Source organism: Agelaius tricolor, unplaced genomic scaffold (assembly GCF_023055355.1).
Source record: "Agelaius tricolor isolate 1412-34295 unplaced genomic scaffold, bAgeTri1.0.p SCAF_5, whole genome shotgun sequence".
NCBI classification, from domain to species: Eukaryota; Metazoa; Chordata; class Aves; order Passeriformes; family Icteridae; genus Agelaius; species Agelaius tricolor.
This window is the reverse complement of record NW_027269265.1, coordinates 41,152,361-41,172,562: the sequence shown is the minus strand read 5'-3', so window position 1 is coordinate 41,172,562 and position 20,202 is coordinate 41,152,361. Positions and strand designations below refer to the sequence as shown.

At 45.9% G+C, this 20,202-nt stretch overlaps 1 protein-coding gene across 1 annotated transcript; it reads left to right on the top strand.

The window, feature by feature from the left end:
- Positions 1-10,011: 10,011 nt before the first annotated feature.
- Positions 10,012-11,156, top strand: CUNH11orf96 (chromosome unknown C11orf96 homolog). The gene has a single exon (XM_071427581.1). It carries the CDS (start codon positions 10,431-10,433, stop codon positions 10,791-10,793), a length of 363 nt encoding a protein of 120 aa, XP_071283682.1. The 5' UTR covers positions 10,012-10,430; the 3' UTR covers positions 10,794-11,156.
- Positions 11,157-20,202: the final 9,046 nt, after the last annotated feature.

Genomic DNA, 20,202 nt, shown 5'->3' with positions numbered 1-20,202 from the left:
GGATTTTGTTTTTGTGATTTGCACCAGATTCTGTCCATCTGAGGGGCTGCAGCAGCTGCTGAGAGCTGCTTTGCTTACAGAACACCTCTCTGTCACTATTTTTATGTGGAAGATATAAACTGTGGGTTTACTTTTTTCCTTTTCTTCAAAATACAGAATGGGTTTGGGTTGGAAGGGTCCTTGAAGATTTCAGCAGAGTATGTGTCCCTTCCAAAAAATGCTCAAAAATTGCATTCTTCAAAATTGTTTGTCTTTGGCTTTCAAACACGTGGAATCTACTAATAACCTCAGGTAAGATTCCCTTTTCCAAAACAGCCATCACCTTTTCCAAAATGTGATGGCCCTCAGATTTGATGATAAGGAGCAGATGAATGGAATCTTTCTTGGGAAAGGATGGACAGTAGCCTGCCTTTCTCGGGGAACAAGCAGGATGGAGCTGGTCTGAAAAAAAACCACACCTGGATCCATATGTAACTATTCGTTTATTTAGCAGCTCTATGAGCAATGACATTATTAATTAACCACGCTGGTGTCAGGCATCACTCTGTCCCCATGCTACTTCTAATAATTTGTCACAGAATACTTGAATATTCAAGCACAAACTCTTGGTGAGGTTGGAGTGTTGCTGATTCAATACTGCACTTCTGGGCCACAGTGGGTTGATCTGAGCCCACACCATTTGAAATCAATAGAAAAGTTCTGTCACTTCTCTGGGTTTTGGGGGGTTTTTTTTGGTTTGTTTTTTTTTTTTTTTTTTTGGTTAAAGCCATAGATAATTTGATAATTTTACTTCATCTGTGTCAGATGAATTCTGCCTGTGTCTTTTCTGATTGCCATGACTTACAGGGTTAGTATAGCTACAAATGGTAATTTATAGCTACAATAGTAATAGAAAAGGAGACAGGGTGCCAGGAAGGGGTTAAGAAGTCAGAATTTTCATACTGTAGTGTTGGCAAAACACAGAGGACTGTTCTCCTGGGGTTTGGGATAAAAGATGCATGTATGATGGGTGCTGTGAATCCATAATGCCTCCTCCTCAAGTGCTGCTACTATTGCCTTAGCTCAAAAGCACTTAACACCCACTTTGCCTATTCTGGTCATAAACCTTTTCAGAATGGATGGGAAATCTACCTCACTATGGTTTGTTTTCAAAGTGCTTTTCCATCCTTGAGGTTTCCATAGCAACCTGGATAATTTGTTTAAATTGGAGCATCCTGGCCTGTCCTGTCTGCACCTAAGTTCTGCTGAGATCTTGCAGGTATCATCTCAACATGCTGGGGAGTGCCTGGTGATGGTTGGCCAGGAGAGCGCTGGCCCTTCCCAAAGAGTCACCCACTCATCAAGGTGACAGATGTGTGCTTTCTCCCCTGTGTTCCAATGTGATTTACCTCCTCCTCCTGTGTAGTGTTCAGAAGAGCTTTGTGGAGTTATTGCCAGCTCCCTTGTAGCTGGCAGGTCCTTGGTGGCTCACGCTGGAAAAGCACCTCTCGAGGGATCTGGGAGTAAAGTAAGTAAAGACAGTGGGGACTGTATTGAAGAATTTAAATCAGAATAAGGAGCAAGGAGGTCTGTTCCATGGCTCTCCCATTGTTTGTTTGATTCAGGTTTCCCAGCAGAAACACAAATTTTGTTGTGTTCACACAGGAGACTTTGCTGGCTGAGCGAGACTTAGAGCAAAGTCTTCATCACAGGATCCTCCTGACAGACAGTGCTCACTGGATCCAGAGTGGTGCTCAGCTGGAAGCTGTTTCCATCTAAACTTGGGTGTGCAGCTGCTTTGCTGGTCACAGAGGGTGGTGCTTGTTCTGTTGCTCTGCTCCCATTGTGGAGGCAATGCATAGATCCATGCTGAAGAGTGGGTTGATATTACAGCTGATCTCTGAAATGCCCTCTGCCCCTGGGCGTGTGTTTCCAGAAATGCTTTGTGCCAAGGCAAGCTGCCATGCAGCTGGAAGAACACATGGACTAGAAAGAGCCTCAGTGTTGGATGGGATGGGATTTGTAGCTGTGACTTATCAGAGCCTTATCATTGGGTCCTCATCATCACTAGGGAGGGCTGTGGGAAGGCTTGTCCTGAAAGCTTCTGATGCAGAGAGCAAAAGATAAAGCAGGAGTGAGCAGAGACATGAGTTGCTAGGGGGTGTACTGGGCCAGATGTACAGCCCACACTTTCTGGCTGGTTTGTTAGGGTGCAGAATCTACATGGTTCCCAGTTTCTGTTCCCCACCTCCTGCTTTTTGGGGGCAGATCTGTGTGAAGGAGGAGACAGTCAGGCCAACTGACAGGGCATGCCTTTGGCTTGGGACACCTGTGGGAGCTTGGAGAGGAGAGTGCAGGAAGGTGCAGGCTCCCCAGTTTTTTGCAACAAAAAATGGTGGGAGAGGCTGGAGAAGTGGTGGTCACATCAGTGAGACAGTGAGTGACAAACTATATAATGCAAAATTTGCCAATACTTGAACTTCCAGAGCACTGATAGAGCCATGCCAGTTCATGGCAGAGAAGAGATTGTTACCCTGGAATAAGCTGACAAGCCAGCCTGAGGAAATCCTCCCAGGCCTCAGGGCAAGGAGAGCGACTGAGTGAGGCAGGGCAGGGTAGCCAGGACACAGCATCTTGGTGCTGCAGCAGCCATGGGTGAAAAAGAATGTCCTGAGCATTGGCTGCTCCTCTGTAACACCCCTGTATTTTGCACTAAACATTTTTTCCTGGTGACCTTGCCAGTTATCTCCTGGCTTTGCTTCCCTTGCAGAGACCAAAGTGGCTCAATTTTACCTTAGAAAAGATCATTCCTCAGCTTTGGGCACTGTGGGCTTTTATCTGACAGAAATGGGGTTATGCTTTTTTTCTCTCAGCTTGTCTGCATTGGCACCACTCTGGCTCCTCTTGGCAAGGCAGGGCTTCAGTTGCTGAACCATCACTCAGCAATTTACTACTTTGGTTGTTACAACTTTTGTCTAAAGTGCCCAGAAACGTTTAGAGATTGAACAAAAATGTCTCAAGGATTAGGTTACTTGAAGCCTGATAGTTCAATTGTCAAGAAACTTCTGTTTTTAATCTCTAGACCACAGCTGATTTCTTTCTTGATTGCTTGCAAATAGACTTTTAAAGAGAAGAAAAAATGAAATTTATTCTGCTGAAATAAGTGGATGCTCTACAGAGCTTTTAGCTGCAGAAGAAAATGGAAGATGAAATCCATCAGAAGTGTTAAGATATTATTTGTGGCACCAACTTAAGATTTTTAATCTTGACTCAAACAGAAAGGATTTTCCTTTTGTCTGACCTTCAGAGCAGACAGAACCTTTGTGGCCATGCTCTCTGTTAGGTCTCTCTGACCTAACAAGGTCAGGCCCTCCTTGTTATATTTGAGATGTGTGGCCGGTTTTGTCCAAATCTGAGAGAAGATGGGAGGTCTCAGAAATAATTTAATTCCACTCTGGCAAAGCTCAGCAGTTGGGTGCAGAAGAGAAACCAAGACAAGTGCTCTGTGCTCTGACAGCTCTGGGTTACTCTGGGCCTCCCTGGCAAGGAGCAGGAGAATCCTCCTCTCCTCCCTGCCTTGCCTGTAGCATTTGTGCTCTCCAGCTGACTCGTGTCCCAGAGGGCAGCTCAGAATGCAGGGCCATCAGCACTGTCCCAGCCACCAGCTCAGTGTGGAGCATGGGGAGGGCTGGGAATTCCCAGGATTCATCAGCAAAGTTCTTCCCTGCCCACAGAAAGTATTTTTTCTTCCTAGACATTTTAAATAATTTTGTGGGGCAAAATATTTCTTCTGGATTTTGGACCTGAGACAGAATGTCCTGAACTAGAAATCCTAATTTCTGTGCTGCTTACTTGATAGGGTCACAGTAACAGCTGGACATGGTAATACCTTGACATTTAGAGCCATGGGAGGTTAGAGGTTTTACTTCATGTGACAGCAACTTGTACCAGGAGGAATATCCAAAGCAGAGTCAGTATCTTAATTAGTTTAAAGTGTAGTTTCATTCTTTAAAGAGTTGAGTTTTTTGCAATCGCTGGTCTTCGGTCATTGGAACCCCACTTTTTTCTTGTGTCCTCATATCACTGTGCCCTGATGTATCAACAACAATGCTGGGAAAGGCTGCCACCCCTTCTGATGCCTTTGAGGCCAAACAAGGGAAATTTAATGTAGCAGTTTTTTGTCAGGAAACACTTTGCAGCTCTCTTTCAAAACAAAGAGTTTTATTACTACATTTATTATTAGTGGTGTGCTGACAGCCAAATGTTGTTAACTTGTGAAGTGCAACTGGAAGACTGACTTTTCACTTCAGCTGTCACTTTACAATTGAAGCAATTCTATGTAGAGAATAAAATAATACATTCCTCTGAGAAGCATTCATACATTCAAATATTTTAGTCTGTACTTTCTCCTAATGATATGGGGCAGAATGTTTATGGGATTTATTGCAGCTCATAAAAAGGCAGGCAAGACTGAAACTGAGATATTTGAGGGAAAAGGAGCTTTGAACAGACACATTTTGTATTAACTGTGTGGGATCATGAACTTCCCACAAGTGCTGACAAGTGTTTGTCATGTCTATCAGGATCATACCATGAAGCTCTCTGTAAAAAAAGAAAAGGTCAGGAGTCCATAACCTGGCTGAATTTTCTACTCCTTACTTTAGGGAGACCTGGAAAGAAATTATTTCAGCTAAAATAGCCAAGTTATATGTGACATATACAAATGTGACAAACCTTTCCTCTTAAAATGCTATTTTATCTAAAACTTACCTTAAAACCTCAGTAAGTGTCAAGGGGGCACCATTTCTGTGGCAGATTGCCTGGTGAGATGTAAAAATCCTTCTGTGCTCCTAGAACCTGTACACTGGACATACCCAGTTTGAAACATCCCTCAAAGAACTTGCCCATCCTAGCAATTCCCTGCTGCGTTGGGAAGAGCTTTTTGCTGGAAGTTTCCATGAGCTGCCTGCAAAGATCCCAGCAGCAGCAGCAGCAGCCTGAGCCTCCTGCTCCTCACCCCTCGCAGGTGCCTTGCTGCATGGCTGCCCTGCAGTGCATGGCGAGGGCTGGTAGGGAATTTCCTCATGCTTTACTGCCTGAGGCTTCTCCCCCATCTCCTGCTGTGGGAACAGAAATCTCCTGCTCTGGTGCTCAGGGTGTGCAGGAGACCCCAGCCTGCAGGGGGCTGGGAGCAGAGTGTGCTGCAGAACAAGCCAAATCTTCCCTTGCCTCTGGAGATTTGCAATCCTGCAGCTAAGGCTCTGCCAACACCTGCCTGCTGCCAAGGGGAGATGTGCTTATTCCTCCCCTGTGCTGGTGGCTCCAGGGCTCTCCATGGCTGCCCCCAAATGATGCCAGGCAGGATGCCCCTTGCCATGGCCCAGGGGAATGTGATGAATTTAGAAAAATACTTCAAGGGTCATGTCAAGCATTTAAAATGCTGGCTGCATGTTGGCCTGCTGGCTGCCTGAGTGTGAGGGTGTGTGATCCTTGCTGTAGGATTACCCTCAGGCAGTCAGCTGCTGGACTGGCTTGGCTTTAATTATTTCAAGGGGAGAAAATGTTAAAAAGCTGCTGAAGTCAAAACAGTGGAAAGGAAGGTAAAGGATATCCAACCAAACACATAAGGGCAGGGATATGACAGCCCTGAGTGCATAGCTCTTGTGAGTTGTTAGCCAGTTAATTCCCTGGTGTAAATGCATTCACGTGTGCTGGAGAGAGGCCTGGCTGCCCAGGCAAGCTGCCTTCTGTGTGCTGCAGTTTTGTTATGATAGCTAGAAAGAAACAACAGTTTGTTTTTTCCAAGCAGAAGTGTAACAGTGGGTTTCAGCTGGGTCTCGTTGGGTAACTTGGGTTCCCCCATCAGAAAGATACACTTTGGAATTTAAATCAGATGTGCATGCAGAGAAAGAGACACAAAGACTTTTGCTTTCAGAGGTAGTTTGTTTTTGATGCCTGTTTATTGGTGTGTCCTCTCCAGTTTGTAAGCAGTATCTGTTAGATCACAGTTGCTAAATGTTTTTATTGCTATTTTAAAAATGGTTGTTCCAATATACAAATTCTAGTGGAGAGAGAGCAGCAACTCCTTCCTCTCTCCTGACAGAAATGGGTACCCAGACCAGGATGCTGAGAGGGGATGTACACAGTGAGGTGGCTGGAAATGCCCCCTGCCAGGGCAGCAAGAAGCAGCTTTTACTCTTGAGTATGTTTTGGGAGGATATTTGAAACTTCCATGGATGAAGGCATCTTGCTGGGAAGCAGCTTATCCTGCTGACTCTCAAGGGACCCCGTCAGCTCTGACAGACAGTGAAGTAACTGCTCTGTTTTGGGGCATGAACTGTGGTGTTCACTGTGAGTGCCCAGCTACAGGTGGTTTCTGTAAAAGCTCTGGCCCTTCAAAAGTTTCTTTTCCTACAGGAAGAGGTGGGTATCCATCCCTTTTTATCCATCCCTACATCCTCTTTTTAATCATTCCTTTCCCTTCTATGGCATGAGATCTGATGGCCAGCAAAAGGCTGTGTGTGTTTTCCAATAATCACATTTTTAAAGGAATAACCAGATGACAATTTCCATGCTGGTAATTTCCATGCTGTTTCAGCAGCAATAATTGTGTCTCCTCCTATAAAACTGGTGATTTAACTACACAAGGCCCCAAATATGAATATAAAATGTTCCTAGCTCTGGTTCCATACCGTGCCTGTGCAGTGTGTTGGCATACAATGTGACTTCATGAAAGGAAATGAAATCTTGACATTGGGGAACAAAATGAGCAGAACACAAAGGAGATGAATTATGATGAAATGAAAGAATACTAGAAAATTCTGAAAATGAAAATATTTAAATGGAATGTGATGACATGAGGTACAGTGAAAAGTTTCGAAACTTGGTGAAATGACACATATTGAAATCTCAAAATCAAGGAACAAAGTGAACCAGAGAGACAGAAAAAGAATTATGATGAAATTTGCTGTGGTGCACGGCCCGTGGGTGGTAGCAAGGAGCAAGGTGTGGAGGGAGCAGTGTTGGGGTGCAGCTGTGATCCACTTGGCAATGCCTTCTGCAGATGCAGTGTCCCCGGAGCTCTGGGCTTTGTTAGGGCTAGGGTTTTCTCAATCCTGACCCTGAGAGGAGCAGTGCTGAAAGCAGCATTTTCTGAGGCTGAGGTGCCCAGCCCATGGGTGCTGCCAAGGAGAAAAGCATGGAGGCAGCAAGGGTGATGCAGTGCATTGGGGTTTTTTTTGCAGTGAAATGGATTGGAACGTACCAAAATGGTACTCATTGAACTCATGCAATTCCATTTCCTTTCATGAAATGAAAATTCAATTCACAAAGAATTTTCATTTCATGAAAGGAAATGACTTCTCCAAACCATAGAAGGAAGGCAACCAAACACATGGGACAGGAGGTACGATGAAATGAAAAACAATTGAAAGAAAACCTGAAAATTCTGAAATTAAGTGAAAACTTTTAAGAGGAATGGGATTACATAAATTGCACTGAAAAGTTCCAAAACTTTTCTAAATTATACCCCTTGAATTCTCCATATCAGGGAGCAAAGTGAGCTGAACACACAGGAGAGGAATTACGATAAAATGAAATGCAATAAAAAAAAAAAAAAGGAAATATCTGAAATTAAATTAAAACAATTAAATTGAATGGGTTGACATGAAGTGCAGTGAAATGGACTGAAACTTGCCGAAATGTTACTCATTGAAATCACAAGATTTCATTTCCTTTCATTAAATAATCTGGGAGAAAATGAAATGAAGGCCATTATTTAAACTGCTTGAGTAAATACTTTTTTATGTTAGCACCTTGGAGATCTAACTCTGGGGATTATGTCATAGGATATATTTTCTAAATTTTCTCAAATAATATCTTCAAGTCCTCTCAGTTATTACCATGGTGATCTTGCTCCAACTCAGCATTGAAATTTCCCAAAGCATTTTATAATCATATTTGTGAGGGTATTAAATATATCTGAGCTTGCCTTCATACTGAACTTTCTGTAGGAAACCAGACAGGCAGTTTGTACTGGGATATGTAATGCCAGAACAAGGCTCCTATGTCATCTTGTTTCTGCATGAGAGGCAAGCTCAGCCCCAGAAATCCTCCAAGTTCATTATCAGGCTTGTATTGGAGGGCTGTACTGAGGAAACAGATTTCGGCTTTTCCTGTGCTGCAGAATTGAGTTGTCAGGAATTTAAGTGGTTATATGTAAATGGAGCTTTTGGAGAGAAAGTTGTTGAACTGCAGCAGGGATGTATGGGCTAAATTTAGCCACTAAAATAAACTGTAAAAAACACAGCCCTCTGCAAGCTGGAATGATTCAATTTGACCAAACATAAAATTGTTCCCCTATTAAGCTAATAGTATCTCCCAACAAAAAGGCTTCAAACTGACCCTGGCCCTAAAGCTGCCTTGGGGAGCCAAGAAGCCAAGAGATTGCAGCCAGATGTTTCATAAAGCCAAGGCTCTTCGTGTTGCTTTTGCACTGGCAAGGAGCAAACCAGCCAGCCTTCTGGAAAGACACTAGCAAGTGCCTCTGGTCCCTGCTCTCCTGAAACTGTGTTCTTCTGTTCTTGTTCCATTTTATCCCCTTTGAGACAGGGCTGTAATTAAAATGGTTTGTTTCCAATGCAGGTCCCGAAACACTGCCACTGCTAAGGCAATTGGGGCTACTCCGAAGAGTTACCCGAAGATAAGGTTGAGAGTTTCTGATGGTGAGCTCACAAAACCAAGGCCATTTCTGTGTGCTGACTATAGCAGGCTGCAGGTGCCCCATCTTGGGCACAGAGCCAGAGCTGCTGGGGTAAGTGTAGATTCTGCTGTGGGCTGATTGGCAGTGTGTGCCTGCAGTGCCCTGGGTGCCTCTGCCTGCGGTGCTGTGCTGCATGTGCGCACTGGGCATGGGGGACTGTGGGACCGTGCTTGGCAAACCTCGGGCCCTCAGTGCATTGTCCTTGTCCCCTGAGCATCACAGAATTCCTGACACAGCTGCTAAGCCTCCACTTCCTTCCTGGTTCCTAATCAAGCTTCAAAAATATCCTCGAGTGGGTGAAGCTATATGGAGAGTGTCTGAATGGGAATCATCTAACATGAGCTCTGAAGAGGGGACAGACTAACCATTTCAGGCTCTTCCTCCCTCATGCTTTTCTACTCCTCCTCCCTCTACCTCCTTTCCTATTCCTATCGTATGTTTTTCTTATGCTGTTGGGATTTTCTATCACTGAGAGTGCTTGGCACACACAGCTTTAGAGCATGGTTCCAGCTGTCACTAATTTGCAAGCTTTTGTTTCAGCTCAGTAATACTCATATGCCATTTTCTGTCTGAGGATCTGATTCTGCATCATATCAAAGAAGCACCACAGAGCCCACAGGGGAATGGAAAATTTTAGGATCCCTACTAAATGGAAAAAAATGGAGTCACACTGAAGGAGGTATTTAAGCTTCGATAGAGGTGGCAGACTTGGGAACAAGATCCCAGAGTCCTGCTTAACCCTCTGATGGTGATGGTTCTTGTCTGGGTCCATTCCGTGTGACCTCTGCAGCTTATATCTGGGTCACTGTAACATTAGGGTTTTCGGATTTGGGCTTCCTTTGAGCATGGGTTTGTCACTCTGACTGGTACCGATAAGCTGATGTGACGGGTCTGTCGGTACTTTTTCGTAGCTATAGAAATCAGGATATTGATAGAAAAAGCAGCGCGGCGAAACGCAGAAAGCCGAAGTACGGCCGTGGCAGTCCGGGACCCGCCTGAAGCTCCACCGGGTGCCGCTGGGCAGGACAGGGATGCCCTGGAGTTAAGGGGAGAGGAGGCGGGAGGGGGCGACGGGATGGAGGGCGATGGCTCCCCCGCCCCGGGCTGTGCCCGACTCCCCCGCTCCGAGGGGACGCGGCGGGCGGGGGCGGCGGTGCGGGACACGTCATGCGGAACGGGGAGCCCGGCCGGCCGCGAGTGGGCTCCGCTGCGGCCCGAGTGCGCTGCCGTCTGAGCATGCTCCCGCGGGGCTCCGCCGGCTATATAACGGGGCTGGAGGGCCGGCGGCAGCGGCTCTGCTGAGGCAGCGGGGGAGCTCCGCTCGGCACTGCGCTCCGGTCTTCACCGTACTGCGCCTCTCCGCTCCGCTCCTCTCGGTACCGCAGCGCGCCGCTCGGTACCGCGCTCCGTACCGCGCTCCGCTCCGCTCAGCACAGCGCTCCGTACCGCGCTCCGCTCAGCACAGCGCTCCGTACCGCGCTCCGCTCCGCTCAGCACAGCGCTCCGCTCGCACCGAGGTCTCTCCGGACAGCCGCGGTCCGCACTGCTCCGCACGGCACCGCACGGCCCCGCGGGGCCCGTCCCTGCCCCGCCGCCGCCCGCCGGAGCCTCGGCGCCCGGCACGGCCGAGGCAGCGCGCCCCGCTCCGCCGGCCCCGGCCCCCGCGGCGGGCGCTCCCGCGGGCGGCAGGATGGCCGCGAAGCCGGCCGAGCTGATGGGCATCTGCTCCAGCTACCAGGCGGTGATGCCGCACTTCGTCTGCGTGTCCGAGGAGTTCCCGCCGCCCGCCCGCCCCGCCAAGACCCCCAAGGGCAAGCTGCGGCGGCCGCGGCAGTCGCGCTTCAAGACGCAGCCGGTGACTTTCGACGAGATCCAGGAGGTGGAGGAGGAGGGGGTGTCCCCCATGGAGGAAGAGAAGGCCAAGAAGTCCTTCCTGCAGTCGCTGGAGTGCCTGCGGCGGAGCACCCAGAACCTCTGCCTGCAGCGGGACCGCCTGGGCAGCTGCCGCCTCCGCAACAGCCTCGACTCCAGCGACTCGGACTCGGCCCTCTGAGCGCGGCGGGACCCGGCCCGGCAGCGGCCGCACGGACTGAGCTCGGAGCTGCGGGGAGCCGCGCCGCCGCCCGCACAGGAGCGCCCGGACGGGCGGCCGGCTCGGGATGTTTTCTAAGAAAGCGCTTGTACCTTCGTTTCTATTTGATTGTATCAAACTCACCATTTAAAAGACAAAAAAAAAAAAAAAAAAAATCTTTTCTATTCGTTAGAAGAAATGAGCTGTTTTAGATGCATTGAGCTGCCGGACTTTATATTTATTTTTGCATTTAAACTGTTGACTGCATTAATTTAATATGTTTCTACCTGAATGTCTGTTATTATTTCCATAAAAGAGTAATAAATCTGATATATTTGCACAGTACTTACTGGGCTGTCCTTATTTCAGGGATCCAACTGTCCTTGTTCAGCTTTCAGGGGTAAAGGGATTTAAAATCTGTTGGTAGCTAGTGCAGAGCCAGCAATGCTTTTCTCGGTGATGCTGCTCAGAGAGGTTTTGCAGGCTGTACTGTCAATGTACTTAATGAGACAAAAGTCGAGTTGACTGATTTAAAACTATTTACTTCTTTGACATCTTTGAGTGAATGTGAATTGAGGTTTAAAGAGCGTCTATAACTGGTGCCCAAGAGCCTTAATGCAACTGGGCAAGACTCTTGCATTCACAAAAATTGCGTATATAGTTTCTATTTTCATCTAAGTTGGTTTTGTCTCTTCTCCCCTTCCTCTTCTGACCCATAAATTACTTAGTGCTGCAGATGGTTTTGATTTTGATTAGATTGTTTTGGTAATTGGCTAGAATGCAGTTTTATTTACCAGAGCAATTGATACAATGTGGATGTGCTTTTCTTGGAGTTTAAAAGTAAGGGGACTTTGATGATGGTAAATTTGTACGAGTGAGGCTTCTATTGGGTTGCTGCATGTGTGTGTGTGCAGGTGCATGTAAGATTTTCTCTGTTTGTGGGATACATGCTGAAGAGCATCTGAAGCCCTCTGCAGAATGGAAAACAAATTCCTGGACTGGGAATATTCTGCCTCTATTTCTCCATTTTCTTGAAACATTCCTGTGCTAATAGTGTAATCCTGTAGTAGCACCTTCCTTAAAGGCAAACCTCTGGAAATTAAAACTTCCCAATCAGAAGGTATTAGATGATACTGAGCTGTAGCTAATATTTCTCTGGTATGATTATGGTGTTTCCAATGTCGTGGTTTGAGGTGCAATCATACTGATCTGTTGGAGAGGTAAGGGCTGGGATGGAGGAAGGAGATGGACATGGTGCTGGTGAGCAGGGTGTCTTGGCAGGACTGAGAAGCACAGACCTCTGCCCTCTGGGCACTGAAGTACAGCAGATGACCTGTGTGACTGGTTCCTGGACACAGCAAAACTGAAGCTCATCTCTTTCTAGCCTAAAGCTGAGGAAAATCCCGGGGGCATGGGGTGTGGCTTGTTTTTGGACAGGTCCTTCACAACTTCCTTACAGTATCAGCACCTCCAGCTGACCTCCAGCACCAGGGGAGGGTTCTGCAAACAATTCAGCAGGTAAGGAAACAGGTCTGGACTCTGACCCAACCTCCTCATGAAAAAGCATTTAAATGACCCCATGTGCCTCCCTGCATGCAGCCTGTGAAACAGCTTTTCTCCCTTTGCAGTTAGACCCTTGTGGCTGCTTTCCCTGCATGGCATGCCCGTACATAACATCTATGCACAAAGCAAAGCAACTTGACCTCCAGAACAACTTTCATTCAGGCAGGCAACTGGAATCAGTAAAACAAAATCAGTTGTCAACAGCTGGGTTAATTTTCCTCATCAAATTCCTAACAGTAATTCAATTCTGGGAGTTCTGGGTTTGGGAAAGGGTTTGCAACATCTGCAAACCCTTTCCCAAACATCATGTGGTAACTCTGTAGCCATGTGTCTTATGTTGCATAATGTACACAGCTAAAAAGCCCCATAAGATTTCCAGAGATTGTATAGTGTCCTTCCAATACTGAAGGTTTTAGGCTACTTTTCAGTCTCCCTTTGCTTTCAGGTCTGGTACAAATCCCTGTGATACACAAACTGTGGGGTATAGCTTCAAGAGGCTGTGAGCACATGATCCTTGTCTCTGCTCCTAATTTTTGTTTAGCAGCTGGAGTTGCTAGCAGGCCCTTTACCATTGCTGTTGCCATCCCTCCTTCAGCGTGCAGCTGTGCTGCCACCATGCAGGAGGCACAGGAGGCTGTGCTGCACCAGCCAGCAGCAGAGCCATGGATACTCTCTTCCTGGAAGGGTGAGAATAGCTGTGCTCTCTTTTCTGTTTCAAGAGACAAATGTAGATGTTAACACATCTACAAAGAGCATTCGAAAATCTGCCCTAGCATGTTTGAGGAAAATATCATATTCCAGTGGTTAGGCTGAATAAATGAGTTTCTCTTCAACTGTTCTTTGTTGACATTTTTCTGTTCCATTTCAGAGCGAATAACATGGGAGATGCCAATGCTAAAGATAGGACAGTGTTTATCTTCCAAACAGTTGCAATCAAGGCAAAAGGGTGAAAAGCCAGGGTGATTTAGCTATGTCCTGGAGAGGCCTTCCTGAATGCAGCTGGAAAAATAAACCTCCCTCCCAGTCTTCCTGTGCTGCTAATTTTGAAGGTTTCTTGTGCTGTACTTTTTAGTGTCATGACTATCGTGTCTATCTGTCCTGTAAGGATTGCAGGATGACTTATTACATTCACTTTAGTGAGGGTAATGACTGCATCAAAGGGGTTTGAGTCTGTCATCCACTCCCTAGGCTTGAGATGTGGGTTGTACATTTCCTTTCAGCAATTCACAGCTTAAAAGCATCCACAGATGCCACTTCCAGTGATGCTCGGCACGGCAGTGAGTAGGCATGAGCACTCCATGCCTGCACAGGAAGGAGCTGTAAGCCAAATACCCCTGGTGCAGCAGGACATGTCTCAGGGCACAGGTGAGACTCAGCAGCCCTGGAGTGTCTTCAACACTATTTTTCCAAATTACAGGAAATTGCACTGGAGAATTTGTCTTTAACCAGACTGCCTGTTATTCTCATATCACTTTATATATAAATCATTCTGTCCTCGTGTCAAGAGGTTCATCCGGTCAGTAAAAACTTGAACTTGAAAGCAATTCTTTTATTCTCTTTCTCTTTTGTGTCCAGTCCCTTCCATGCCTGTCAGCATTTCTTCCATGTACTTGTTTTTAAATGCTGTGTTATTGTAAAACTCATCATGCTGGTGTGGTGGATCTGTACCTCCATGCTTATTTTGGCCTGATCAGTGTAGAGGGGATCTGGGAACAGTGCAGTATCATTGCTCTACTGGAATCAGGAAAAAAAAAATCCTCTCTGTTCATCTTATGAGAAAGCTTTTTCTGTTCTTTTTGCAAACATTTTAGCTGGGCTTGTTCAGTATTTAATGAAGGATTTCTGGGTGCAATTTAGTGTTCACCTCAAGAGGCTGAGGACAGTCTCCTCTCCTAGCCGTGTGTGCACCAGTTCTGCTCTTGCATAACTTCTTTCACCCCTGGGCTTCCAATAGTTCACTGGCAACACTTCAGAGTAGAGCTGTTATCAGGAACAAATATGAGAAGGTTCTTCCAATTCCTGCAGGTTTTGTGCTGGGATCCTGAAAATGCATTTGCTTTACGAGCTGGTCAATGATGACCCTTACCAGTGCTGGGGATCTGATCCTGCAGGAGCACAGTGGACAGACTGGGGCACTGCTGTTGGTAAGAAGCACCACACTGTTCTTATCTAACCTCCAAAGTGACAGCAGAGCCATGGGACACAACACAAACCGAGGCATCTATTGAATTGTCAGGCTGACAGCAAACAAATTGCAGTGTAACAGAGGCCAGTGAGTGAGCTCTAGCAAATCTGGTTGCTGTGGTTTCTCAAATGTCAGCAGTGCCAGCAGTTTGCTGGCTGCCTTCCATGAAGTTTGGCTCCCTGGCAGCATGCATGGACCTCAGCCTCCAAGGCCCCTGGTCTTAGGCTTTTGAGTCACCATCAGAGAGACCAGCATGGTTCCCCAGGCTGCACTGAGCCTTGCTTGAACCTCAGCTCCCATGGCATGGCTCAGCCTGGGCTGTCTTTTGTACATTGGGTTTGCATTTCTGTGGGGAGAAAAAACTTGGGGAGGTGTAGATAACCTGAAATCCCTGAGCTGGGCTCAGACTGTTTGTGCAGTGATGGTGCCCTGGATTTGCAGTTTGACTTTTCACAGCCATTTTAAATAGAGTGTGCAAGCTGAAAACAGTGTTTCAGCAAGGCAGGCTCCTAACTTTAGGGTATTTTTTTAAGCTGTAAAGATACAAGATTACATGCTGAGCAGAAAATAATCAGGTGTCCAACAACCGCACAACAAGAGGATCTCCCTTCTCCTGAAGCAGGAAGCCAGTGCACAGGACAGGGAGGTTACCAGGTCAACCCTGAGGGCTTTGTCAAGTAGTATGCAAACTTCTCCTTGAGTAGCCTGAAGTCAGGTGACTGAATTTGGAAGAATTCATTAATGGTGAGAATTAATTAATTCTCAAGCAGCATCTTGCCACATGTGTGTCCCTGTGCCTGGTCTGTGTAGTCTGGAGGGAATGCTGCTAGTAGCAAAGCTGGCCAACCTTTGACTGTACAACAAAGCACTGCCAGATATTTAACTGGAAGTGCAATTACTTAACTGGTCACAGGTGAGAAGGAAATTCTTACTGCAAAACCAAGAGCTCTGAAATCAGAGTCATGTAATGGTTTCTTGTGCCAGAATATTAAGGCTATTAAATGTGTAAAGTTGGTAATTATGCATTTGTGACTCTTGTGTTAGCAAATATCATGCTATGTTACAAACAGCTTAGGGACAATCCTGATTTTGGCTGCACCGGTGTCAGATTGGCTTTGGCTCAGCTGTACTCAGGAGTCAATCTGGATTTGCTCCTTGTTGCATTCGTGCTATTTGCTGATGTTGCTGAGCATGTTTCTGGACTGGCTTGAAGTGTCCAAGACACTTCTTCCCTGCTCCATCGTGCTCAGGGTGCTCTGAGGTTTCAGACAACCTTCCACAACTTTAACCATCCTTGTGTTTTGGAAGTAGTGGGAATGATGTACGTGCCCTTGGCTGGGACATCTGTCCCCTTCACCCACATGGAGTAAGAGCCAACAGCAGCAATGGTGAGAAGCTGGGGAAACTGCAGCAAGAGGGGAGGGGGCTTTCCTTTGTCTCCTCTGTCCGTCCATACTAACATGAGACCGCAGATGACTTATTTTGAAACCAAGGTGAGGTTCACCTGGATCTGATTTCACATGAAACAAGATCTACCTCAGTAATTTATTACTCTGTCCTAAACAGAGATTCTTTGTTTGGAAATGCTTGCATTAAAGAGATTGAAGTTATTTATTAGGAACTGGTGAAAGGGAAGTTTTCTTCTTTAGTGTGATTTAAAACACTGTCGTTGTAGAAGTGGGGATTTTTTTTTCTTCCTTGTGAAGAAAATTACCTTTCTTGGGCAAGAGGGAAGGGGATTGGTGAGAAGGGAGAGAGGGAGAGAGGCAGCAGAGCTTGCTTGTGAAACAGCTCTTGGCTAATACAAAACCATGTGAAGGATGTTTATGTGCTTGTTACTTTTAATCTTGGATTCTTTCAAGTGAGAGTTTTCCCTTGGAGAAATATTTGGATGTCCTGACCGTGATGGTTAAAGATACATTTCAGGCTCTTTTCACAACAACCTCTAATGTCTGAGGGAGTCTGCAATCTGATGGCTCGAATGTTTTAGGGGAAATTCAGCAAGGTAACATGGTTTTTTCACTGTTCTCTATGTAAAGACAAACAGAAGGAAAGCAGCACTGGACACATGGGTTATCACGTGTGCTCACTGTTAAGCATTTGCTGTTAAGAGAAGTTGGATGCATTTCAACTGTAAGTGGCTGACATTTGTTGGCTGGGATGTCCTGAGGTTCCTGTGCTCTAGAGGCAGATGGGATGGTTGGGTTTTGAAGGGGCAGAAAGATGCAGCAGCACAGAAACCTGGAAGGACACAGCTCTGTCATTTGAGGAGTGAAGACAAAAATACCCAAACTCAGAGCAAAATTGGATGGGGCCTGCCTGCCTAAGACAGCAAAGAAGAGCCTGTTTTTAATCAACTTCTGTCAGTAGTACCCCACAGTATATGCACCCTTGGGATCCAATGAACCGAAGAATGAAGTTTTGTCAGCTTTTACAAGTTCTGAAGCATATTGACATTTTCATGTGACATTTTTAGTTCTTTTTCCTGAAATAAATGTGGGAGTTATGGAGTTATCTACCAACTCCTCATTTTCCCAGAAAATCAAACCAAAATAACAAATCCACTAGTTTTATGAGTTTAGTTATGAATTTTGTGACTATGTATGTGTTTACTCCCAGATATCATGTTCCTGTGTATTTTTACCATACAGAGGAAGCAAGCAAGCAGGCAAAACAGGGGAGGTGGCAGGATTGCAGAGATTTCTGCTCAGCTTTAGATGCCAACGTGCTCCAGGTCTCAGAGCAAGGGTGCTGTCAGCTGGGCCTCCTCTCAGCTTCTTGTTAAGCAGCAGAATATGGTCTTGTGCTTTCAGGGACAGATGAAGGGAGGTGGGTCAGGGAAGAGAGTGCTATTCCTGACCTTAGTGACACACTGCCTGACCCTGAGAAAAGTGCTTCTCTCTGGACCTCAGTTTCCATGTAGGAGAGCTGGGAATTTATGAGGCTTGGTTCATGAATCCATGCAGATGGAGATCTTTTGGTTTGCAGCCATGGGAGATATGTTTGGTTGGCAAATGGGAAGGACATGGATTTATTCAGAGGACAAATGCCTAGCAATGTGGTGTCAGGGTTTATAAAAGCCCAGCTGTTTGGTGAGATCACCTGTGCCATGGAAGCAGGCTTTGCTTTGCTGGAGAGCCTGGCACAGGGTCCAAGCCCCTCTGGGCCAGAGTCATGGAATGGCTTGGCTTGGAAGAGACCTTAAAGATCACTCAGCTCCAGCTGCCCTGCCTTGGGCAGGGACTTCTTCCACTAGACTAGATTGCCCCATTCAACCTGGCCTTCAACACTTTCAGGGATGGGGCATTCACAACTCCTCTGGGCAACCAGTTCCAGGTTCCCACCACCCTCACAGTAAATAATTTCTTTCTAATATCCAACCTAAACCTGAGCTTTTTCAGTTTAAAACCATTTCCCATGTCACCTGTCAGAGGCTGTGTGCAGCCCTTGGCTGGCCAGAGGCACTTGCTCGTTGGGGACACAAACATTCTTTTGGCTGCTCAAAGATATTTATAGGAACTGGAGAGAAAACAGTGTTCTGCCACTGCTGGTGAACTGGATTTCAGGCTGAGGAAACTGATGAATGGTATGTACACATTACTGGGACTGCATGTGGCCTTCTCAGGTGTCCCTTGCTCAGGAACCCAAGAGTGGTGCCTTTCTTCCTTCTCCTACACAGGGATCCCATGGTGTCTCTGTGTTAGGAAAGGGTCTGTTTTGTTGGCATGAATGTGAGTCTGATTTAGGGAGAAAGGAGGGCTTCCTGTGAACATCTGAGGGAAGAGAGCAGCATGGTGCCTGAGCTGAAATATGCTTACTTAAGGAAAGGAACTGCATGGTGGCTGAGTGGGTCAGCCAGTGATGGCAAACCTGAGCTAAACAGGGCCAGCAAGTAACACAAGAGTCTTTACAGGCAGAGGTGTCTGTCTCCATAGCATCTGTATATGGCCAGCCTCCAAAACTGAGAGGATACTGCAATGCATGAGCTATTCTGACAGAAAGACAGCGTGCAAAGGTGGCCAATAAAGCAGTAACAAGAGGTTTCACTTACCTTGACACAGACTGAGTAAATATTACAAAAGGGAATGATAGTGATGCTGGTTTTGTACTATTCTTTTAAGCAGTGCTTCCTAGAGCAAGAGGTCTGAGCACCCACAAGCTGCAGAGAGCTCTTGATTTTGCTCAGTGGATGCACAGATGCAATGAAGAGGCACTTTGCAGTAGAGATAATCAAGCATTCAATTTTTTTAGTTCTGCAGGGTGAAACTTCCTTCCCCCATCCTCTATATTAAACTTTTAGCTTCAAGGATGAAAATTAAAAGAACCCAAAAGAGTAAAAAAAGCTTGAGGATATCTAGGTTCTGGATATTAGGAGTCCATGATAAATGGATAAACTACCAGAAAGCCTTTTCAAAAAGAATAAAAATAGCTAGCATAGTCAAATAGTAGATGAAAGAATATTATTAGAAGTAAAAAGATATCCTACAAAAAGCATAAGTCATGTCCAAAGGGGGAAAACAGAAAGGATCATAGATACTCGGATGTTAAATGTGAAATCATAAGGAGACATGCTTAAAATAAGATTTTGAAAAATCGCTTGTAAAAAGGATAGAATTTTCTGCTATAAACTTTTGCAAACACATTGAAAGAGATATGTTCTATGCTCACTAGAAAGTCTTTGGACCCCTGCCTGAATGGAGACTAAAGTGAACACTCAAGGAGAATAAGACAGTTTCATAAAATCTAACTCTGTTCCTGGAACACTGTCAATTAGGCATATTTGACTATATATGCAATACAATGTAGTCTAAAAGAGCAATTATGATGGCAAAAGAAATGCTGGAGTCATTGCAGGTAGTCTGAAGTCAGCTTGCTGCTCAGCAACTATTAAGTGATAGGAATGTTGACAATTACAGGGAAAGTGTGCTGGTTTTGGCTGGGGTAAAGGTAGCTTTCTTCATGGTGTCTCGTTTGGGGCTGTGTTTTGGATTTGTACTGAGCACAGGGTTGATATTACAGAGATGTTTTTGTTATTGCTGAGCAGGGCTCACACAGCCCAAGGCCTTTTCTGCTTTCCATGCTGCCACGGTGGCGAGGGAACTGGGGGTGAATGGGAGGTTGGGAGGAGGCACAGGACAGGTGACCCCAACTGACCAAAGGGATATTCCAGACCATGTAGCTGAGTATATAAAGGGAGGAAGAAGGAGGAAGAGGGGGATGTTTGGAGTGATGGTGTTTGTCTTCCCAAATAACAATTACATGTGATAGGCCCCCACTCTCCTGGAGATGGCTGAACACCTGCAAGTCCACAGTGAATTAGTGAATTCACAGTGAATTAATGAATTGTCCACAGGAAACAGTGAATGAAGTCCTTGCTTTGCTTGTGTGTGTGGCTTTTACTCTCCCTATTAAACTGTCTTTATCTCAACTCATGAGTTTTCCAGCTTTTACCCTTTCAATTCTTCCCCCAAACCTGCTGGTGGGGAGTGAGTGAGTGGCTGTGTGGGGCTTGGTAGCTTTTTGGGGTTAAACCATGACAGGAGAAAATCAAGAGCAAAGCAAAAATCCTAATCTGGCAGCCATCTAAAATGACATCGGTGTAGTATTGTGCATATTCTATTTAGGCCTAGTAATTAAAAAAGG